The sequence below is a fragment of the Alternaria infectoria genome (assembly GCF_024043175.1).
Source record: "Alternaria infectoria strain BMP 0036 chromosome Unknown scaffold_11, whole genome shotgun sequence".
NCBI lineage: Eukaryota > Fungi > Ascomycota > Dothideomycetes > Pleosporales > Pleosporaceae > Alternaria > Alternaria infectoria.
Window position 1 is genome coordinate 161892 of NW_026250700.1, and position 23442 is coordinate 185333.

Here is a 23442-nt window from a genome sequence, read left to right on the forward strand (position 1 = left end):
CGCTGGGAGCTGAGATTCGTTCGCAGGCTCAGAGCAAAAGAGGAAAGAAGATCTCGCACTCTACCACTTTCAAAGCATTCTGTGCGATTGATGAGATCCGTATCTGCGTTGCGCATCTGCTGTGTAGACTCGCCAGCGCAAGCCACGAGTTAGCTACCATCTTCAGCTTCTACCATCAGCAAAAACAAAGAAGCCCACATCATGGATGTGGGCAAAAAGATTGGGCAGTTAGAAGTGCTGACAAGAGTGGGATTCGAACCCACGCCCGTGAAGACTGCGGAGGATGTTTAGAACGACCTAAACGCAGCGCCTTAGACCACTAAATTGATGTTAGTACTGCGATTCCCAAGGAGTGGAAGTAACGTACCTCGGCCATCTTGCCATTTAATAACTTCATGGAGGACGGAACATTCTGTGCAAAAATATACGTGGCAATCATCATGGTGGAGCTGCACTAAGAATAGGCGACGCACAGGCGAAGCCTTTGTTCGCAAGGTTGAGATACCCCACTCTAGACTGCAAACTAAGCGAGTAGATTCTATATGCAAATTCATAAAAACAGAATATTCATCGATATAATTATAGGCTTCTAATCGGCACCCTTAACGCATTGTGGACTAAGGTTGTTCGAGCGGGGCAATGATCAAAGTGCGGCTTCTGCGCCCTGCTTATTCATCTAGACTAGGTTGAGACTACCCGTAGACGTTGCCGCATTCTCCAAATTTAAACCCTTTGTCTCATTCCAATCACACAAGAGCTAATTTCGAGAATTTCCACGTATACAGTTCTATGTTCTGAACAGTTTTAACGCTAGACTTGGGTTTGTTCTAAGAGTTTATTATTTGATCCAGAGTTACAGAAAGAGCTTAGAGACTGCAAAGCGATATCTTACTGCGTGGATTACCTTCATTCCGAGCATGATGTGCCTTCTTTCAATCTCAATCCTGATCTATTTTTCTTCAATCCAGCTGCAACATCTTATGCCTCTTATTTGTTGTAGCAGCTGCAATGTGCTGCTTTTAATTGTTCTATTTCTGGTTGCCATTTATGCTTCGACTCTTTCTCCTTCTCTTTCTCATACTGGTAAGCATACTTTTAGAGGTTCCTCAAGCTTTGTATACTGCAGGCATCCGAACACGTCTCGATGATCGGAACATTTCCACATCACAGGCGCCTGGAATTAGGATGCAACGTACGCTCTGAGTGCTATTGAACAGACGTAGCTACGTAACAGCGCTTATCCGTTGATGCTCGTAGTATGAAGCGGCGTCCGTCCGATGACGATCATGGCACGACAAGAGCAGACTTAGAGGATGAGCGCTTGATATTGAAAGGCGCACTGTGCGTGCGCATGACTTTTCGAGGAGATGCCCAGCTGGTGCAGACCCTGGGACGAAAGCGGTGAGGGCTGCTGTGGGGAGGTCTGGCGCGTCCAGTCGCGTTGTCGCGCTCATCGCGCGCTCGAAAATTCCATGCCAGTGACCCTCAAGCCTCGCTGCGCCGCAGGCCTCGACCACCCACGACAATCATCCTAATACGACTCAGCATGGGGGGGAAGCGGAAGAGCACCGACGATCCGAAGCAAAGAAGTATCGCGTCCTTCTTTCCGAAGCGTCCGCGCAATGAGGCCTCGCACGACACCAATGACGACCCAAAACCGGTAGTAGCGTCCAGCTTCGTGCAGACGGCGCATGCACCAACCCGAGCATTTCCCGTGGCTACGAGCCCCCTGAGCGATACCGAGACATCTGGCGTGGCTACAGTCAAGTCCGAAGAGGAAGAGGAAGAGAAGGATGAATATGAGCATGAAGTCAGCACCAAGGGGGCGGCGGTACAGCCATTCAAAGAACGGTGCACGTGGGTCTGCCCTTACAAGGCAAGCAAGCAGTGTAGCCACTCGCCAGGGTACTTCCCAACCCTTAGGGGGGTCTCACAACATGTCAGATTAGCGCATCCAGATATTGGGCTAGTAACGCCCTACGAGGTCGACCCCACCGCGGATGGCACACGGAAGATACCATGTCACAAGGGTTGTGGCGAAATGTTTGTCACTCACCAGAAAGCAGTGCAACATGCGAAGGTAAGTTGTGGCTGTGAGAAATGCATGTGAGACATATACTGACTTCATATCTTCACCTCTGTAGTTGCCAGAATGCACTGCAACCCCAGGGAAGAGTTTTCCTTGCCCCTGGAAAACGCACATCGGATGCGACAAGGAGTTCGACACATCTACAGGCTTAGCAAACCACTCGCGTCGCCACGCAAAAGATACTCGCAGCCCGTACCAATGTAAAAACGATGAATGCGGTATATTTCATGCCGACCTCTACGACCTAGCTATGCACGAGGAACGATGCAAAAAAGGCCCACTATCTAATCGCGAAACCTCATACCGCTTCTCGTTAACCGCTGACGCTGCCAATGGCGCCCCTCCAAGTGTCATCATCATCAACCGATCTTCCAAGGCTCCGCCGCAGTGCTGGAAAGACGGCACAACCTCAATCAAAGAAGGGCTTCCGCAGCTTGGAAGAAAGTACCTTGCACACTATGCCTCGTGGAGGAGTAGCTATTCTGGTGGATCTGCAGTACTGCACAGTTGCTACGAGGCTGTTACGCGATACATTCCAGCGCCTGCGTTCGACAACAGCTTTCTCGGAGAGACACCCAGGCAAAAGGTCTTGCTCCACAGGGCCTTTAGGTTCACACAAGCTATCGTCCACGACATTGAAGCGGCCAATCAAGCTGGGATTAAGCCTACTATAATCTCAGTCGGCGCCGATGGTTGGTTCTGTAGCCAGAAAGCTATTCTTCCGTGGCTACAAGCTACTAGATTGAGCTTCGACTTTGTCGTACGACTCAGCTGCCTGCCTTTAGGCATAAGCGCCCAGCACGCCGATCTTCACTACAAAGTATGGTGGATTTTGTACGACGTGAAGCATATTCGCATGGCTCTTGAGTCTGGGCCTGGTCAAGATCAAAATGAGAAAGCTGACGAGCTGATTGCGGCCTGGAAGATGCTACAGGATAGCAAAGACACCTCCTTCGGTAGGAAGTACGGCCGAAATTACGTTGATCCGAACCTCGAATTCCCGCTGATCGAATGAGCCAGCCACGCCACGCCACTCCTCATGTTCATTGCCATTTATCTGCTTCTTTTCCGCGACATACTGCCATTTAGATCCCACATACTGTGGCTACATCCTCTCTATTTCCTACACGTCTGTCCTATATCATGTATCGATTTCCTGTGGCTACTGCATTCTTTATATAGCGACCAGATTCGGAGCATCTCTGTACTTTATTCCTGTAACATAGTATGAGATTGAGGCCGGGAAGGGAGGCGAGATAGTGACTTTACTCCCAACCAAGCCCGAGGTTTATTCGTAGCTCATCAATCCCAGTTCAGGTTATTGATGACTCTCCGTATGTGTTGCGCTCCTAACGCCTCGCAGCCCGCCGAACTATCGCATTCAGGTCTCCCGGCATGTAACTGCCTCATCTCATCGCTCCAGGAATGGTTGCCATTATGCCAAGTCTCTTGCCTCGCTTCGCTCTCCTTCACCAAGTCCAACAGTGGTCGTGGGTTGCTCCCTCCGCCATAGATCTCCGTCTTGAGTGCAGTCTTGACTAGCCTCCTCCAATCCTTCGCCTCAATCTCAATGTTGAACCCCATCGGGCAGTCGAGGGTACCGGTATGCAGATGTTGCAAAGCCTGGCTGTTGTCGCCGATACGAAATGGTTTCTTCTGTCCAGTCTCTTCCATGCGCGCGGCTTCGCGATCGACCTCATTCAACACCTTGTTGAAGCGCTCTACTACTGCCTTCATCACAGAAACTATCGACTGTACATTCTGGATCGCGGAATATGATTCTTTTGGACATTGCTTGCAATGTATTAGATCCGAGAGCGCTGACATTGCTTTTCGTAAGGGTATGATAACTTGGGGAAAGTGAAAGGTAACAACAGCTTGCAACTCGGTGAGAGTTAGCCATGTCGTTGTAAGACACGTGCACTGCCCTGAATCTGATTGATCGGGAACTGGGTCGGGAAGACTAGTTGGCTGAATGTCCGGTGGCAGGTCAGGCTGGAAATTCCACAGTGCTGGATCCAGGGGCGGGTCCAGATTGTACCTGCAACAACTTCAGCATTGGTCGAGATACATCAAGATAGCTTGACATACATGTTATCAGACCCAGATGCCGTCCCAGACGGATCTTGAAAGGTAAAGTCATAATGCTGTGGCGTCACGATTCCGCATCCTGCCGATCCATCTGACGATTGCACATCTTGCAGAAGTGAGGGAGAAGTCAGATTGTCCAGATCTAACAAATTTGGAACACCAGAGAAGTCGTTCCAGGCGTTGCTGTAGTCGTCTTGCACTACCGCAGGTATCCCCGTTATCTCGTCCGGTTCGTCCTCTCTCATTCTTTTTCTGGGGCGACCCATCTGCTTTTGCGGCGAATAAATGCAATCAATCTTTTCTCTCTCACAACGAACACATCTTGGAGTGTGGCCAGAGCATTTCAACTTTCGTGTCCCTGGGCATAGTTGAGCGTCGCGCGGGGCAGATGGAAGCCTAGCCTGAGGTACTCACGGCACTCATCACAAGCCGCATGTAGTTTTGCCGCTGGTTGCTTATGCTGCTGCACCATCGTGTAGTGTTGGGTCACGCAGATGCCGAGACCAGAGAAGCAATAGCGCTGAAAGTGGAGATGTCGAACCCAGTGTCAAAATGATGTTGTGGTTCAGCATGGGATCGGGGATCGTGCTCCGAGGACGCCTAAATTCGCCAGCTCTGTATGCACATCCCCATGAAGAATGGCTGCGCAGACTAGCCCCACCTTGATGACGGATAACGTGTTGGATTGTCGAATATCGACACATGGGGTTCGGGGTTCTTGTCTCCACGCATGTTAGGTAAGCTGTTTGATGGTCGACTATTCCAATCTGAAACATAGCTATCCGCGGCCGCATAGGGCCGATTTGATTGTGCGTAACCTTGGAAAATTCGCAGTGACAGGCGGGTCACACGTGAGTTGGCACTGGTAGAACCAAACACAACAAAACCCGTCAGCTCTGAAGGAAAAGCAGGTGCAAGCGCTAGCCACGGAAGTGAGGCTACGTGTGACAGGATTCACGCCGAGCCGCTCTCATTGTCCAATGCCATGCTGTGCTGGGCTTTTTGCAGCAGGTCGGAGGCTGAGTACGGCTCCGAATATCGATGGGATTGTGCGAGCCACCCTGCGACCCAGCGCGCTGGATGTGGCAGACAACCTTACTGTTTCACACATTCTACACCGCTCTTGACGTGGTATCTTGGTCCTTTCCTAGAGCCTACGCGCAATCGCGCAACTGCGCAGAAAATGTTAGTGAAGGCACCAATATCGCCAATCAATCTGAGAACAGAGGCGCATAACGCGCGCATCTGCCAATCTACGATTGATGGAAAGGGCGCAGCTGCTCCGCCTTCTTTTTCCATCTCGCCCGTCTTGGGTTGGCTCTTCGTAAGCACCTCCACCGGTTGGAATACAGAGTGCAGCTGACTGGGGTACCCCATGTCCGATGGCGCGCGCCCTATTGCAGAGGCGCACAAAAGCTGATGCCTGATTGCTAGTGGTTGCGACTCTGGAGGACGGTACTGTTACCATGGTCGCGAGGTTCGACGAGTTTTTTCTGTGGGTAGACGAGAGACCCAAAGTTCTCCAGATGTCAGGAACAGACGCGATTGTACCTGGGATGCCATGGATAGGCTGCGCAACAGCATCAACGGGTGTAATCGTGCGCGCTCTGTCGCGAACGTGATGCCTGGTTAGCCGCATCGGGCCCTAGGGCTGATGGAAGATGGCGCCGGTGGGAGAAGTCATTGGTTGGGAGCCACCGACACTGCTGCACCTTTTGTGAGTCACAGAAATCGGCCCTTCCTGGCGCCGCGCTCGCTTCGGGTTACTTTTAATCCCCCACTTCCCTCGCTGCCTGAATTTCTCCTTCCTATTCACCTCACCATACTACACCACGAAACAATACAACACAAGACAGTCACGAACAATGGCTGCCTTTTAACTTCCCCCGCATCTCGCCGTCCGCTAACCGCCGACATATTAATACCCACTATCCCCACTTCAACTCAACCCTCAGAGTCTTCCTTCCCGGAACCTCTGAACTCAAGTCTCGCCTCGCGCAACTTCAGTTCGCCGTCTTCCCTCCCGTTCGACTTCACGTCGACCATCACGGCTTCTCAACAGTCATCATGGCTTTCTTCACCAGCTCCCCACGCCTCCCGGCAACCACAACATACGAGTCAACAAGCATTCGCCCATCCGCAGTCGGACTTCGTGCTCTACGATCAACCTCAGGTCTCCCAGCGGCCTCTGCGAGCACCGAGCGCGCCTCAGCCTGGGCATACGTTTAACAACGGCCAGCACTTCTACGCAAATTCTGCCCCGTCATCTACTACAGAATTCCAACAGCCACGGTTACGCCAACGTCCTCCGGTTCCACTGTTCCCCAGCTCTAGCAACAACATTCCTCAACTGCACAACGTCTCAAACATGGCAGGTACGACGCACGCTTTCCCCGCTCTCGATCGCGAGCTCACGTTCCCCGCAGACTTGAACAGCAACAACTCCTTCGACTCGGGCGCAAGCCTGATGTCCAACTTCAACAACGGAGGCTTTTCTATGGACCAGGTGTCCGCATTCACGGCGATCAACGATCCTTCCGTTGCCGCCGGGTCTACGCGCACCGTGTCCCCCAAGGACATCTTCAATGATGGCTTTGGGTCTGCACCCCCTTCTACGGCGTTCACAAACTTAACTTCCCCTGATATCGGTGATTCCCCCTTCATCAACGATAGCTTCGAGTGCTCCCCGATGTTCAACGGCGAGCCTGTTATTTCCGACACGAGCGACTGGTTCTCCCTGTTCCCCGAGCAGGAGACCAAGATTCCTGATACTGTCTATGCACCTGCTGTCTCCATGCCCATGGACCGCACTATCAGCAGCCAGTCTATGGAGCGATCTGGATCCTCAAGCACCGGCTCGCCCCTCGTTCTGGACAAGTACTCTCGACGCCAGTCATCTGTCACCAACTCACCTGCAACAAACGGCATCAGCAAGTCTCGTCGGCGCAAGGGTCCTCTGCCCAGCATCACCGTCGACCCTAGCGACAAGATCGCTCTGAAGCGCGCACGCAATACCCTTGCTGCTCGTGAGTCGCGACAACGGAAGTTTGACCATGTCAGCACCCTCGAGGCTCGCAACTCTGAGCTCGAAGCTGAGGTCGAAAAGTGGAAGAGCATTGCTATGGCTCATGGATACAGCGGACAATGAATGTCCTCGTCTCTCTCATATGGTTCCCGGTGGTCGTAAGGAGCTGGTGAAGAAACCAGCCTTGCCTTTCGGCAAAAGTTTTCCTATCCGTGTTGTTTCCCGCGGTATTTCCTTTCGCTTCTGTCGCCTCCCCGTCACTGGATGGGTGGTGTTTTCGCGCTTCTGTCCTTATGTTTCATCGCCGGTGTGCAGTCTCCCCCTTGTGGTTTTCGATTGACTCCGCCTGGTGCAGGTGGTAATGTGGTGTTGTTCGTTTCTGATGCACTCATAGTTGCGGAGAGCTTTCGTGCTGAAGTCTCCGGGATAGTCTCCTTATATATACATTTACACGATTCACGAATGACTCTTTGCCGCAGTGACTCTTGTGATGTTGTATGACTCAGCCTTGGCCAACTCAGACTGTGGCGATAGTGACTGTTGCCTATGACTCCCACTAACGCATGCAGATTAGAGTTGTACTCAAAATCGGTTACCAGTGCTGTGATTCTGACTATTTGAAGTCGTGCATAAAGCCTTAGCCTCAGTCGCCCACAAACTCAACCACTTGGTATCCGCCCTTTTCCCGAATGCTAGCTGCTTGCATGCTAGTTTCCATATCGCATGACCATCCCCGGCTTTGTAGCCACGTCAAGACTGCCTAGATCCACAGCGGATCTACGTCAACATCCTCAACTTCACCACCTCCAGCCTTGCCTGCAGCCCCGCCTTCTTTGTGTGCTTCCTTGCGCAGCTCGACAACGCTACCCACTGGCTTGCGTCCCGTAACGAGCATCGAGATGTGGTAGAGTAGGTCGTCAGGGCCTAAGACTTTGAGGTTCTTGCCCTCTACGGCCTTGTCGTCTGCTGGTAGGAGCTCGTCGTTGTACAGCACGAAGTCGCCTAAGACGTGGCTACCTGCCTCGTCATCCTCGTCCCCTTGATCTTTCGGACCCCAAACCTCAAGGTCCAGCTGGGTGAGCAGGTTGGGTAGATTCTTCAGAATCATGCTTGAGTCCTGCTTGCTGTTGAACGTGTCCTTCGTCAAGAGAGTTATGTGACGAATCCATGGGCTAGGTTGACCCCGGCGCTTCACACGCCCAACCTCCTGAGCCCTGATTGATTCGTTCGGCGGGGGTTCGTATTCGATAGTAGTACGGCACAGTGTCTGCATATTCAAACCCGAGCAAGACACCAGATAGGAGCAGATGAGTACCGCTACTAAGTGAGGGTCGTTGTTGAAGTCATTCAAGATTTTATCTTGCTCGGTCTGACTCAGATCCGTGCGGAGTTGGAACGCGGAGAATTTAAGGAGCAGTAGGACCTGTAGCCACGTATTAGCCTCTGTCTACCACACAGTTGCAACGAACAAAGCTTACCTGTTGGAGCCATTCGGCCTGAGCCGGATTGCTCACCCAAATCAAGACCTTTTCCTGCCTAAGTACCACAATTTCGGCGAGGATTCCCAAAAGCTTCCTCAGTTTAGGCGCTCCCTGGCAATGCCAATGAAGAATCTGCTGGACGTCTGATTCGATGTCTGTGTGCTTGTCGACCGGAATTTGCTGATCAATGGGCACACGCAGGCGCTTTTGGCCTGAGCGCATATCTTTGAGTATGGTGAGAGCCGTCATCTTTTTCTTGCGCTTAGCGGCCAACTTTGCGGCTTTGTAGCTGTCGTCAAGGAGGTATTTGAACCCAAGCCACGAGCTCAGTAGGCATAGCTTTCTGTAAGTCGTGGTGTTCCACTCCACGTTCTTCTTCGAAGCTGTCTTTGCGAAGAGCGTCTCTGAGGTCTTCGCTACCGCTGCATCGTAAAATGCTCGTTCGGCTGCATTGAACTCACAGTCGTACACCAAACGCTGCACAGCGGGAAGAGCGGCTCGCAGGGGTACACCGTTGATCTCGGAGGAATGAGTGCGGCGGAGCATAATCTTCCTTAGGACTTGTGACATCTTGGATCCCTGCTCAGCCATTGTAGGCGATACTATGGGGTTGAAGATGTACTTTACCATGGCCTCCTGACAGTACTTGAGAGGGGCACGCCGATCATCATCCGCCACAGTGTAGGGGTTGAACTTTATTAGAATTGAGTCGAGCGGGCAAGTGCCACCCATAGCGAAGACTGGGCTGGCTGGTTTGGCGAAGTCAGCATCGACGAAGCCGAGGGAGCGGAGGTAGTTCTCGTCTTGTAGAGCTGGGTTCTGGAGGAACTCCATCAACCCACAATACTCTTTTAGACCGTTGAACGTAGGGGTACCTGTTAGTATGTGTCTATACGTGGCGCCAAGATGGTTGATAGCCCATCCAATCTCGTCCGATTGAAGGCGAATTTGGTGACCCTCGTCGAGTATAATCCTGTGGATCATACCATACATCTGATGGGGGCAATTGACATCAATGCTCTTGTAGGAAACGCCTTCCGACGTCAGTTCTGCAGCGGCCTCTTTCTTGCTGATCCTTCGCTCTTTCGCGCGCTTGTCAACCAGCCAGTTCCATTGTACCTTTGGGCCGTGGCGAACAGCCCAGGTAGAGTAGCTGGTCAGGATGATGGTATCCGCATTGCACTCCTCACCGTTGAAAATGTCGTGGCTACGGGTGAGCCTGGCGGCCTTGCCTTTACCTTTGAGGTAGTAGACGTTGGGGTTCGCCGACTTCTTGGAAGGGCCGTAGTACACAAGGATTCTGAAGCGCTCTGTGAACTTGCAGATTTCCTCGAGCCACTGGGCAATCAGGTTTTGCGGCATAATGATTAGCGTTGGGCGCGCTTCGGGTACCTCCTCGCCATCTGCAAGCTTCTTCCGGCGTTCGTTCGAGCGGAATAGTAAGAGCCCGAGTGTTTCGAGGGTCTTTCCAAGGCCGCAATCTTCTGCGCATAGACCTCCATTTACACAGCCTTCTTCGAAGTCGACCATAGCGTTGATGCCGGTGGGTTGGTGAGCATCTAGGAAAATGTGCTTCATGAAACCTTCCATTCTTGGCTTCTCAGGGTTTGGGATACCCAGCCTGTCGCAGGCTTCCTCGTGATTCTGCCGTTGATACGCTGGGTTGTCTGTCCACTTCGTCTGTTCTCGGTAGGCTTGAATTTCCTCGGCAGTAATGGTCCTCAGCTTCGTCAGAGGTGGACCTCCGATTTCTGTGTTGTCGTTCCCTTCATTCAGCTCTTGATTGAGAGTGCTGAGTGTGGTCCCATTGATCGATTCTATCATGTCGTGAGAGTACTAAGCACAGTTAGTTAGAGATGGGTGATGATAATTTTCGTGGCTACAGCTTACCTGAAGTGCCTGTACGGCCTCTGATGCTTCAGCTTCCTGGACCTCGTTGCCTCCAAGAATGAGGACCATGTTGTGCAGGTCGACGCTATGTTGCTCTTTGCTCTCCACAAGCGACAGATTGTATCTCCAAAGGCGGCACTTGAGGTCTATTTCTGTAGCCTCAAGGCTTACAGCTTCCTCTACCATAATGGTGTACAGTTCTTGTCGGTTTTCGGCTGTTGGGGCTTCGGGTACACCTTCGGGGGCGGGCACCTCCTGCGGCCCAACTTCTTCGTGCTCTTCTTTGAGGACGATGTCCTCGGTTTCTAGCGAGAACCTCACCACCACATCGTCCTGCGCTGCATGGTTTTGCGCATCCTCGAAAGACATTCCTTTCGTGGCTACAAGAGCCTTGCGCCGCTGCTTGTGGGTACTTAGATTGAAACGTCGGTTTATCTCTTGCCAGAAGCCGTCTAAGCTGTAGCCACAGAATGACTCAACAACAGTTGTGGTAGTGGCGTTGGATGGCAGATCGGAAGGCTAACCTTTAGTCCACTTAACGACAGCCATACCAAGCTGTGGATCAGGCTGCTCAGCGTCGGGCTCAGCGTCGGGCTCAGCGTCGGACTCAGCGTCGGACTGATCTGATTGAGGTTTGGCGGATCGTGCGGCGCTTGTCTTTGACTTCTTCTTCTGCGATTTAGTGGTGGTCTTGGATTCTCTGGCGCGCTCTCGCTTCGCAAACAAAACATAATGGTATGCTGTTTGGGTTAACGTCTTGTTCTCCAAGCGCGAGCCGTAGAAACACCCGTCACGATCGACCTTGTTTTCTTTAACAAGCTAGTGTGTCAGCCAGGCATGCCAATCAATCTTATCCTCGTACTCGGGGAAATGTGAATCCTTGTTAAACCTCCTGCAGAGGTAGGGGTACGAAGTCAGTATATGTCTCACATGCACTTCGTACAGTCAGAACTTACCTGCGACCGTTTTTCTCTCCTTCTCTGATCCAGGCATACAGATTGTCGAAGTCGGCGACTTTCTTTCCGGGCCTGAAGAGGTCAGTGTTGATAAACTTGCTAACAAAGATATCCTAATACGGCTTAACAAACGATGACTGCCGCCACTCCTCAAATGCTGCCTCCGTGTCAAAGCAACCGAAAGAGGCGATGACCTTGTTCTTGTCCTCGTATGGTCTGCGCTTACGCTGTCGCTTCTTAGAAGAGGAGGAGCCGCCTCTCGCCATTCTAGCTAGTCCTGGCTGTGAGCTTGCAGGAGATGCCCAGGTGTGCGGTGGCTACTTGTGAGGAAGCACTGCTCGATGTGCGCGAAGTTGCCCAGGTGTGCGGTGGCTACTTGTGAGGAAGCACTGCTCGATGTGCGCGAAGTTGCCCAGGTGTGCGGTGGCTACTTGTGAGGAAGCACTACTCGATGTGCGCGAAGTTGCCCAGGTGTGCGGTGTCTACCTGTGTGAGGAAGGTGTCGTTGAACGGTAGTCAGCTACCTGTGAGGAAGGTGTCGTTGAAGAGTAGTCACTGCTCGCGCGAAGATTTGCGGTGGCTGCCTGCGGTAAAAGCGGTCTGTGCCCTGCAAACGGGGCAGTGTTTGCACCACAACACTGCGATGACGTAGCCGTGTAGAGCTTCGAGCCAGCTTCACCGTGAGTTAACCTTTCCCGGGCGGTGACCGCCGATTTATCACGCTCTGTCACCATATGAAACGTCTCACGTTATTCAAGAAAACCTTGGAAGTACTGAACACTGTGGGGCCTACTTTGATTTCAGGCCACCTGATTTGGATGTTTACATATTGATGTAGGCTCTAGGGTGTTCAGAATTGTCCTTCAATGCTCAGCTTCGGTTAGCCTGTGTCATGGCGTTGGAGAATTACTTGAGTATCGCCGGCTTCGGGAACTGTGACTTGCATGTCTTTCGGAAGACCCTTACGGATCTGGGTTGCTCGCAGATCTCTCAGAATTCGGCGAGCATCGCCATTCTTTTCACGGAACTCCTTTAGTTTCTTAATCTTGTAGTCTAGCTAATAGGCGAATCTAAGCTATAACGTTAATAGGCATAGGTTTTGGTATGTCGTGGTGCTCTAGGTGACAACGGATCCGCTCTTGCGAAAGAGAACAGACGAACTATCCGCATACGCTGCGTCGTAGTGTTGACGTTCCTGAGGGCTATACTCGCATTCGAACACCATGCGTTGGACGCTTGGCAGATCTTTGTCGAGTCTTCTTCCGTTCAGTGTGGATGCGTAGCTTCTCCGGACTATGAGACCCTTGAAAACATTGATGATGCGAGCGCCTTGTTCCGTGCTGGTGATACCCTTACGCTTCTTGGGGAAGGCCCAAACATTGAGAGCCTCCTGGCTGAACTTGAGAATAGCTATTGGATCGGTGGCTGTGATGTCCGTGATCTCGGAGAGTGGCGGGCCTGCGGGCATGTCTGGATCGTCGTCATGGTCGATCTCTGAGTCTCTGGGATTGCGATCGGATAGTAAGTTGCTGAGTTCCTTGAGTTGATGGGTGTACTGTGGTAGGTTAGCAAAGGCGAAGTCAAAGGTGAGAGAAGCTGCAGTTAAACCTACTCTGATAGCTTGCTCGGCATGTCTCCCTTCCTGCCCTCTCTCACCTATGTTCAGAGTGATGTGCTTGACCGGAACGTCTTGGAGGCTTTTGGACTCAGACTTCATCAAGTGATAATTCCACAGCCTAACTGTCATATCGAACTTGTTAGCGTGTTTACTCAAAGCCTCTGATACCATCTCCATCCGACGCCCAACCTAACTACTAATCCGCCGGTACAATGCTTGTATATGGCTGAGCGGACGGGAAAAGTCTGATAGCAGAGAAGCTGAATGATGGTGTACCTATACACGTTAACCTGGGGAAAAACTGAACAGGTCTGCAGCCTACATCAATATAGAAACCTACGCCTGCGCCTTCGTGTGTACTCCAGGCGTATACATAGCCCTTGTTGATATGAGCGTATCAACGGGAATATCAGCGAGTACCTCCAGGGTGCTTTCTGGCGCGACGTACGAAACATAAAAGATGGTTGTATTCGTCAACGTATCTTGAAACTGGGAGGCTTTCGACGAGATATCGAAAAGCCTCGTCGTTTGATCTATGCAAGAGCAGTACCAGCTACCGCTTCCCTTTGATCACAGCAGTAGAGTCGCGTGGGCCCGCTTCTATTATTATCGTGAATAGAAGCTCATCACATCCCCCAAAGGAATAGCAAGCTAGGACAGCAAGCATGCACGATGGCTTGCTATTCGTCCGAAGGGCAATTCTTGCGCATCACGTCGCCAGGGCCGCGTCACCACCTACCAACATATCGGCTGTACTACACAGCTGCTCAAACTGCTCAACAAGACAGCTCCCGTCACTAGGAATAAACAAGAGTATGTCCCAGGACAATCTACATCAGCGCCTTGCCTTCCATCGAGCTTTCAAGTTTACTATGGCCATCACAGGCGACATACAGGCAACATACAGGCAGCAAATGAGGCCGGCATCAAGCCTGTGTTGATCTCCGTGGGTCTGGATGGCTGGGCCTGCGACGTGAGGATGCTTTTGCCGTGATTACAGACCTCAGCACTCCAGTTCGAGTTAGTAATCCACCTCCAAAAGCTTTAGTACGGCATGACGAATCGCTTCTCCGAGGTACATGTTGACATTCACTGGTGGACATACCAAACTCAATCAATTCTGGAGGCCCTGGAGAGAGGCTCTAGCTGTGACGATAAGGCCGACGAGCTTATAGCAGCATGGAAGCTCCTCCAATCCGGAAAGGACGTCTCCTTCGGCGTGACATGCGGCCGAAACTTCGTCAACACAGCCTCGCGATTTCCGACCAAGGGCAGACTTCATTAGCGCCTCTTATTCTACCGGGCTTTCAAGTTCAATGCGTGCGGTCGCCCCACATGCAAAAAAAAAAAAAACTTCATCAACACCACAAAAAAACTTCAAAAACATACAACAGCGGGGATTCGCTAGTGGTCACCCACCTAACTACTAATCCGCCGGTACAATGCTTGTATATGGCTGAGCGGACGGGAAGCCTAATTCTCATTGTCCTATGGTCGTATGTGAAGGAACGGGCATTTTTGGAGGTCATAGCGTGAGCGCAACAACGGGCAACTATCACAGGCGACTGCGAGGAACTCCCTCCAATCCAATGGTCGCATGGAGAATAATGGAAGAGGGATGGTGTATGTGATGAAGCATTCAAGTCTTTGTATCCGACTGATTAGAGTGGTGTTCAAGATTGTGCTTGCTCACTCACCATAGCAGTCTATATGGAGCATGAACAATGCTAATTTGAGCATAGTCATAAGAGATGTAATGATGCAACGCCTTCCTCCATTCTGTTTTGTTTCTCTACCTCTATATCGTTCACATGTACCCCCGTTTTGCCCAACAACATCACGAACTCCTCCACTAACCACGACCACCACCACCACCACCACCCACTGACACTGCAAAGTAGGTAACCTAACATCGATGTAGGCTCCAGAATCTCAAGTTGGTAACAGTCCCATAACGAACGTGCTCTAAGTTGGTATTAAACGTACTAAGCGTGTCTTAAGAAAACGGCGAACAAGGTGAGTGCTCTAGCTGATAGCGAACAAGAAAAAATGGCGCCCGCCCCTATGGAACAATAAGGAAAACCGCATGTTGAATGTTCAGCCGAACCAGCTTTCTCCACTCTTCCAAACTCCTAGGCATGCCCATGCCGGGAACGTCATACCATCTCCTACTCTTCTGACGCCCAAACCTTCTCCCTTAGCACCATACGCTCATTCTCCGTTTCCACACCCCCATCAAGCGTCTTCTTCCACGCAAAGTATTCGCCCAACCTTATTTCAGCGTAACTCGCATAGTCGAACTCGATGAGCGAAATCTGCGCCTGGATCAACGCCCAGATGCCCCAGTAAAACCCTGGGACGCCACGGAAGCGATCGACCTGCTCAAACAGCATCTCGAGCTCCTCCTCCTTGTAACTTTTATTCTGGTGCGCGTTGAAGCTGCGGAGGTATTCGCGGAGAAAAGCGCGGCGAGTGGTGCGTGTGGGCATGGCGTTGTAATCGCAGTCGAAACCGCCCCATTCGGCGAAGTGGTTTGCAATGTCAAAGGAAGCAGGAGCAGGAGTCGCGTATTCGTAGTCGATAAACGACACGCATGCAGCTGCAGTGTCGGGCGAGTCGGACCCGCTCGACGCACTAGAGCGGCGCGAGGCAGAGGCAGAGGACGGCGTAGGCTCGAGAATCACGTTGCCGGAGAGGAGGTCGCAATGGGCGAAGACAAACGGATTCGAGCCGCCTACGCCGGGCGTGTCACCCAATAACGCTACTAAGCTTTCGAGTTCCTGCATGAGCTCATCGCGCCGCTCGGCCTGCGCCGTGGTGTCGGTCGGCAGCGCGAGGATCCATTTCTGCATTGTTGTCCACACATTCGGGATGGGTTTGCCTGGCGTGAGGGTCGCCATGGCGGCTAGAGACGCACGCTTGTTGTTGTGAGATGTGAGTTGTGCGGGCGCGGGACATGTGCTGCTAATGCTCGATATAGGTAATGTGGCATGCCATTCTCCCAGCCTCTGTGCTACTCCTCGCCATACGTCTGGCCGTCGCAAATCTTCAGGCGTGCATACGTCGCCTGGAATGTACTTGTATAGGAGACCATTTTCAAACCGCGCGTACAGAGAGGGTGCGAGATTGTGGCGTGCGAGCAGCGAGTGGGAGCGGGTTTCCTCTAGTTTTCTTGTTTAGTCTCGGTCGGGGCGGCGGTGCATGGTCACGTACTCTCGCGGTCTATGAGGACGTCTGTTCCCTTTCCGTATGCTCGTAGTAGAATCGCGTCGTCGTCGACCTCGGTCTTGGAGAGGCCGGGCAGGTTGTTCACCGCTTTCAGAAGCTATCCGTCGTCTTAGCCATGCGTGGAGAAAGGGGGCCGTTGCCAGTGCATGACTGCGAGCATATGCATACCGTGTTCGTAATGCCATCGGTAAACCGCACAAATTCAATTGTGTCCTTGGTTTCCTCCCATTCTGGCCGCAGCGCAAGTATGAGGTTGAGGGCCGACTTCTCCGAGTCCGAGTTGTCGTAGTACTGCGGTATGTTCCGGAGTGAGTCGTACGGTGATTGTGCTTTACTCATAATGATGTTTGAACTACGCCATGGTTAGTCTCACGGTGCAGTGTAGTGTTGGCTGGGCGGTGGGAGAGTCGAGAGGACATGGATGGTGGCTTCGGCGCATGTGAAAGGGTAAATTCTGAACACCAGCACCCGCAGTCGGAGGGGGCTATGACGTACCAATTGGGGATAGCAATGGCTGCGCGCAAAAGAAAAGGAAGATACCTGCGGCTCTGGGCGGTCGGGATGTCTTGTATGGAGGGAGGGTTGGACTGAGCATGTGCCGCGATTCGATCGCCTACCCACGGGGGTCGCGTGGGCCCTTTTCTCAAGGGCTCTTCCCCTGTTCTAGCCCCGCAAAACCACACCGTCTGAGGACCCTGCCCTTGCACGACTGCTCGCCTCAGCCACACGCCACATGACGTCCCTCGGCCTGCCGACATCAATGCAATGCACCCAACGCGCGGTCCAAACCAGGCTTGATCCTGTCACTCGTTGTTACACACGGCGATGCAGCCTGCTCACCCACTGCCGTCTGCCTAGGCGGATAGCCGGCTCGGTATGTGCGACTTGTGGCTGTCTATGCACATCGACGTCGCTGCGGGGCTTCGACTCTCGCTATTCAAGCTATAGGTGCGCTTCATGCCGCCGATTGGGTGTCGGCAAACCACCTGCTTGATGGAGCATTGCCACAGGTTGCTGTACACGTTGGCTCCATGACGCTCAAGTGAAGCCTCCAGTCGCTGCGAAGAATCATATAGTACATTGCTAATCTCCCCACTGAGGCCAAGGCCGAAAGAGCCTCACTGAAAACGCCGCGCTTACTGCGCGTAGGGTATATCCGTAGTCTAACACCAGAGCTGAAGTTGCACGTAGATCACACCCACCACCCAGAGCCCGAGCCCACCTGTACCGTTGCGCCAAATATGCAAATCCTCACTGCACTTTCCTACCAGTGCCTCTGCGGGCCCTCCACTTGTACGACCCAAGGCCAATATCCATGGCGTTACTCTGGAGGTTTGTCAAGCCATCGAACGACTCTTTACCCAACGTGATGACCTTGACGGTGTTGCCAAAGCCGACGACTACACTGCGTTTCCCTAATCTAGTCATTGGGCCAGGAGCTGTCACGAAAAGCTCGTCTTCATAAGGGACCTCTGTGGTTCCATCCAGGTTATCCGGAACGAGTGGTCGTGAGCGAAACTCGCCTGTGCTTGAGAGTGTCCAGGCCTCCCATGTGTCCGTGTCGCCAACGAAGCCTTTTCGACTGCCCTTGGCAAATACTCCCCCTAAGGAATTGGTAGCCTTCGGACTGCCTTGGTTTTGAGCTCGCTGCTTGAGAGCCGACGTGAGCGCCACTGGATCCACGCCTTGGCTAGATTCATCAGTGCCTGAAGTCGTGGACGATGGCGTAGGTGACTGTATACACCTTCTGATCCCCACGACACTGAGCGCATCCGTAGCCTCCCACACTCCGACAGGCTCGACGTAATTGACGACCTCCTTTGCATGGTCGAGCCCACGGCATCCGTGCTTCTCCCTGTCCAGCGCTTTTCCGAGACATATTTGTGACGACGTGTTGTCGTCAAGGGAGAAACTCTGCATGATCATGTGGTCTGTGTCTTGCTCTGTGTATGCGACAGCAAGCGAGTTCACTGTTGGAGCTCCACATTGACATGTCCGTCGCATAGGATACAAGACCCTGAAGGAGTGCGGCTTGACGTGACCGATCTGGAAAGAGTGTACGAGCGCTCGGCTCGTGAAGTCGAATATTTCAGCCTCCTCGTCGCGGAGTGCAAAGATGAGGCCCAGACTAGGAACAGCCTCTATACATCGAATCTTCGCGGGATTGCTGCCTGGAGGTGGCCCGGGGTCGAGCCCGGCGACTACTTCGGACATGGTATTGCCCTCCTCCATAAGCGGCAGGATGTGCACTTCGCCAGGCTTCGTTACAAACACAACGCTAGTGTCGCCCTTGAGTGAGGTGTACGTTGTGGTACAGACGATGGGACTACTCGATATGCGCCTGGTATAGTGGATGCCTGTGCGTGCTTCGAGCCTAGTCAGGTGTCCGTCTGGTGTGATGATGATAAGGTAGAGCTTTTCGACATCTAAACGTGTCTTGAGGTAGGCAAAGGTAAAGAGAACGGGCACCTGTCCACGAATATCGACCTTGGGAAACAGAAGGAATCGTGATGCTGGGATGTCCCATAAGCCGATCTGACCAGTGTCTGCACAGATCGCAAGGATGTTGCCACCATCGTCCATAGCCGTAGCATATATGGGCCAGAGCTTTGGCTTCATCGTTGCTGTTTGCAGCGTTGTATGCAGATAACCTCCGCGGCCATGTAGCCACAGTGCAGTGCTCCGGTCAAGAGATATGCTGGCAAGATGGCCTCTCGAGCAAGAAGCCAATTGCACAACGTCTAGATTCTGCGGCGTCGGCAATGTCTTGATAGACAATGTGACTTCGTCATCTTCTGTCTCTTCAGAAGTTTTCGGGAGTCCAGTCCAGAGAAGATAGTTCATAAATAATGTTACAGTCGCGATGAACGTAACGACGAGCAAGGCTACCGGAAACGCATGTGCTTGCGCAAAGCGGCGGACTCCATCGGTGAAAGACAGCGGCGGCTGAGGTCGGTCGCGCCCGTATGCCCCTTTCGCAACCACGAGGATGGGGTCGTAAATACGGGCAATGAAGCTTGAAGCACCCGGCTTGATGAATCCAAATAGTTCCCGGGCAGTATTGTGATCTTGAATCCTAAGCCAATCAGCGGGTGTCCTAGCCTGATTGATCGGTGGTGGGCTCCATGTGCTGTCAGGGGTGCGTCTCCGTCTCCTCATTGTGAGATTTCGGCGAAGAGTATCGATGGATAATTGCTTGCCGTCGTTGTCGAAAAAGTGCCAGTTGATAGCAAGGATGATAGAACAGATCGCGACTGTGCCAGCAAAGCGCGTGCTGAGTGGCAGGGTACCTTCCAACAACGCTCCAAGCCAAGACTGCCGCTCCGTTCCTTTCTTGTTGTTGTTTTGATGGAGATCGGCGCGGTCCAGTGAGTCTGAAAGTTCCATTCTTTGCACGTCGACGCTGAGAACAGCGACAAAGAAGGTCAAGTGGAAAACAAGGTCGAATACGAGGGTGACGGCAGCGAAGACGCAAAAGTCGGCTACCCAGGGTGAAACGAGCCGGGAACAAAAGTACAAAAGGGCCAGATTTTGGAAGGCAATGGCAAGAGATAGATGTCCGACTTCACCGAGCGCATTTCCGATTCGCTGGTGAGGGGGCATCTCCGGGGGTGTCTCGAGGACGACATTAATCAAACGAAATCTAGTTGTGTCAGCCAGGTTGGGTAGAAGTAACAGTGTACGCACATATTTCCCAATCCAAAACAAAAGACAACTCCAGGAAACCATGGGCGGGGTATTCGCGCTAAATCAATTCCAAGATAGGTACAGAGTGTGAAACTGGCGATGACGCATATAGACATCTGCCCGGTGATTAGCGGTGAAAGTGGTAGCATGTGGCAGTAAGCCTACCTTGGCACATATGGTTACAAGCAGACCAAACCAACTCTTGACTGCTCGCAGCTGCATCATCCTCCATATGACATAAACTGCGGTCACCAGGTAGGACGCTGCTAAGAACAAGTCGTCGTTCAAAGTCATCGGCTTGAACCGGAACTCGTAGAGTCGACTCCGCCCGACCTGGCCGTCGGGCGGGAAGATGGTCCAGTCTGGGTCCAGCTTATCAGCCAGAAGGCGCGACCGTGAGTCCCAAGTATCTCCCAAGCTCGAGTTGGTCTGGTCGAACAGCGTGATAACCAACGCATCCGCGGCGCGAAGTTTGGTGGCCGAGAAGGACTTGCCGGCAAAGACGGTGCTCGGGCGCAGGGTGACATTGAGTGCCGAGCGGATGCGATTATGGGCGTTGATGGTATCGAGGAGGTTGTCGTCTTTCTCGAGCGCGCTCAGCGAGCAGTCCCAGTACATCAATGGGGAGTGCCAGCCCCACTTCTCTCCGGCGGGTGCGACGAGGCAGCCCGGGACATCACGCTGGAGCCTGTGCTGGTCGTCGTACGCAGCGCTCTCTCGCGTGTCAAAACCGCCGTTGATGAGCACTTCCTGGACATGCATCGCTTCGCGCAGCACCGGCAGGGCAATTGCATTCATGTAGTCGCCATGGACCCAGACCTGGCGCACGACGACATCGGCGGGGCGCTCGCCCTCGACCTCGGTGGTTGATGTCCAGACATGCTTGGGGAGGTTGCGGAGGGCAGCGGCGGCGGAGCTGTCGGCCTGGAAGACGGCCTGGTAGCAGAGCAGGACGGAGACGGTGATGGTCAGGACGATGGAGAGCAGCCAATGCCGGGCCGTGGCCGTGCCGTGGGCCTGGAACGCGCGGCGGATGGGGTGCGAGGTGTCGAGCCGTGGTGGTTCAGTGGTACTAGAGCAGCGTTTAGAGGCGCACGCGTGGGATGGGGCAGCAGCGACTCACCCACGCAGCGGATAGAGAAGATACCAGATCATGGCATGCCCGGGCGGCCGAGGGTTTGCGACGCACTCTCCGTCGAATGCGATGTGTACGGGTGTGGGGCTTGCTGAGCATCTGTCGGAGCAGGCGCGAGGGACGGCCGGCGAGGGCGCGTTGACTTTTGTGGGTTGGGATCTAAAGGCACCACGTCGGCGGGCGAGGGCGATGGCGCAGCGTCACTTTGACTTTGCGGCAACTCCCCAGGGCGGTCTTGGTCTCGACGAGCATGATTGATTATTCGTGGCGTTGGCGGCGCCGGCGACGTCGACAGAGCTGCCAAGCGCAGGCCATGTCTCATCCCATCCACCGCACCTTGGTGTTACACCCTCAGCGCAGCGCGCCAATGGGCTGTCTGCCCTGCAACCGACTGGCGCACTCGCTCCGCATGCGACGACTCGTCCTACACACACGTCCTGTTCACGTCGCCGATGCGCCGCTGCTTCGCGTTCGCACCTCGAAGCGGGACGCGACCTCAGTAGCTCGCAAAGCGGGGAATGATTGGCGTGTGGCTTCGTCTATTCAGGAGCTGTCACGGCACCGCTGACAGCATCCTAGTGCCCATCCTACATAGGTTCGCGGCGGCATCCCACATGCAGGGGCCCCGTCCCACGCTGGTGCTGCCAACTGCCTGCCTCAGGTCGCGCGTCTGCTATCCGTCCACGCACCCTGGGTATCAAATAAATCTACACTACATCCAGCTTGTACTATGCGCGGCCTGTACTACTTCGATCGTAACATCCCAACATTGCCGCCCATGCTGCCCATGCTGCCCATGCTGCCCATGCTGCCCAATGTCCCCAATTTCGGTCCCATTCACAGCGGAGCCGCGTATCGCTGACCATCGGCGGCCTCAACACGGCCAAGCCGGCCTGTAAAGTTATACTTTCACATTCACGTGCCGTCCATCTTCTCATTGTCGTCATCGTCATCATCGTCCATCTCCTCGTCGGCGTCCTCCCAATCCTCATCTTCTTCGCCGGTAGAGGGACCGAGTGCGTCGTTGAGCTCCTTCAATATCTCATCGGCGTGCTCCTTCAGCCGCTCGTCCTCCCACTCCAGCAGATTGTAGAGCTTGAGACAGTTCTCAAGCCAATCACGACTGGCACGCAGTAATGATGTTGCAACCTTTTCCTCTCCTTCGGTCTTTTGCTTTCCCGCGAGCAAGTGCAGGCACCAACCGCCCAGATACCACGCATCGACACTGCCGTCGTTCTCGCCCACTAACCGCTCTAACACTTCGATGGCCTCGTCTTCCATCTCAGCTTCCATGAGCAGGCGAGAAAGGCTGATACGAGTTGAGTAGTCTGGGACCTTGGGATTATCTGGGTCGAGGTCTTTCCATAGATCCATGCTCCGTGTCAGTGCGGATTTTGCTTCGTCGGGCTTGAGCTGCGAGATGCGTATCGATGCGAGCGTTTGTAGTGGTTCTGGGTTTTCGGGTGCGAAAAGTAGTGCTTCGGTGACGGCAGCGTTGCATCGCGCTTCGGCGTCTTCTTCCCAGGACAGATCCGTCATGTAGACTTCAGCAATACCACAGAGCGAGTTCGCTATCTTTTGTCTCTTCTCCTCCAGCAGCTCCTCGACTTCGTCCTTCTTCACCCGCTTGCCTTCCAGCTCACTGATCTCCCTCTTCAGCACTTCAATGCCCTTCTCGAACCACCGCACACTCTCGGCGCCTCCCTCCTCGTTTAATTGTGCTAGCCATAGGAACTTCTCAGCGCCATCGTTCGCGCCTTCCGGGTCGATTACAATTGCTGCTTGGAAGGCTTCGCGCGCAGAGTCTGGGTCGCCCAGTTCGACGTTGATCTCGCCGAGAAGGTTCAGTGCAGGTAGTGCTGCAGCGGAGGGTTTTGATGTGCCGGGCTGGAGTAGGTTGAGGGCTCTTCGTGCGGCGACCAGCGCTTCTTCGGGTTGTGACGTTTGTAAGAAGGTAGCGGCTTGAATCAAAAGTTCTTCTGGTGACGCCTTTGGTTTCTTCGATTCTTTTACTGCGCCGCTCTTTGCGCTCTTCTTCGCCTTGCGATCGGTAGGTTTCGTTTTCGCCATGATGTGAGATGTGTGTGGTGTTGTGGATGTATGATGTAGCGGTCCAAGATTCCCAAAAATTTCTAGAGATCGGCGGTCGGACGGAGCTAACGTGGGGAAGGCGCGCCCCGCCAGAGCAGCCTCAGCGTCACTTGCAGATGCCATCACTGTACTGATTTCCATACTACTTCAC

At 53.3% G+C, this 23442-nt stretch overlaps 6 protein-coding genes and 1 non-coding gene across 7 annotated transcripts; 2 read left to right on the forward strand and 5 right to left on the reverse strand.

Annotated features, from left to right (window-relative positions):
- Positions 1-235: 235 nt before the first annotated feature.
- J4E92_006934 lies at positions 236-335 on the reverse strand. Its single transcript has one exon. It is a non-coding gene; the product is annotated as a tRNA-Leu (tRNA).
- Positions 336-2072: 1737 nt separating this feature from the next.
- Positions 2073-3104, forward strand: J4E92_006935 (uncharacterized protein; the record flags this gene model as incomplete). Its single annotated transcript, XM_051498299.1, has 2 exons — positions 2073-2080; positions 2279-3104. The coding sequence occupies 2 exons, from the start codon at positions 2073-2075 to the stop codon at positions 3102-3104; spliced, it is 834 nt and encodes a 277-aa protein (XP_051351233.1).
- A 3444-nt stretch (positions 3105-6548) lies between these two features.
- J4E92_006936 (uncharacterized protein) lies at positions 6549-7328 on the forward strand (the record flags this gene model as incomplete). The annotated part of the gene is made up of 1 exon (XM_051498300.1): positions 6549-7328. One exon carries the CDS (start codon positions 6549-6551, stop codon positions 7326-7328), a length of 780 nt encoding a protein of 259 aa, XP_051351234.1.
- Positions 7329-7965: 637 nt separating this feature from the next.
- On the reverse strand, positions 7966-11798 carry J4E92_006937 (uncharacterized protein; the record flags this gene model as incomplete). The annotated part of the gene is made up of 6 exons (XM_051498301.1): positions 7966-8628; positions 8684-10522; positions 10577-11028; positions 11101-11276; positions 11533-11604; positions 11653-11798. The coding sequence occupies 6 exons, from the start codon at positions 11796-11798 to the stop codon at positions 7966-7968; spliced, it is 3348 nt and encodes a 1115-aa protein (XP_051351235.1).
- Positions 11799-12649: 851 nt separating this feature from the next.
- Positions 12650-13279, reverse strand: J4E92_006938 (uncharacterized protein; the record flags this gene model as incomplete). Its single annotated transcript, XM_051498302.1, has 2 exons — positions 12650-13087; positions 13145-13279. The coding sequence occupies 2 exons, from the start codon at positions 13277-13279 to the stop codon at positions 12650-12652; spliced, it is 573 nt and encodes a 190-aa protein (XP_051351236.1).
- Positions 13280-15318: 2039 nt separating this feature from the next.
- On the reverse strand, positions 15319-21220 carry J4E92_006939 (uncharacterized protein; the record flags this gene model as incomplete). Its single annotated transcript, XM_051498303.1, has 7 exons — positions 15319-16313; positions 16364-16475; positions 16547-16730; positions 17634-20021; positions 20066-20181; positions 20231-21137; positions 21189-21220. 7 exons carry the CDS (start codon positions 21218-21220, stop codon positions 15319-15321), a joined length of 4734 nt encoding a protein of 1577 aa, XP_051351237.1.
- An 895-nt stretch (positions 21221-22115) lies between these two features.
- Positions 22116-23270, reverse strand: J4E92_006940 (uncharacterized protein; the record flags this gene model as incomplete). Its single annotated transcript, XM_051498304.1, has 1 exon — positions 22116-23270. The coding sequence occupies one exon, from the start codon at positions 23268-23270 to the stop codon at positions 22116-22118; it is 1155 nt and encodes a 384-aa protein (XP_051351238.1).
- Positions 23271-23442: the final 172 nt, after the last annotated feature.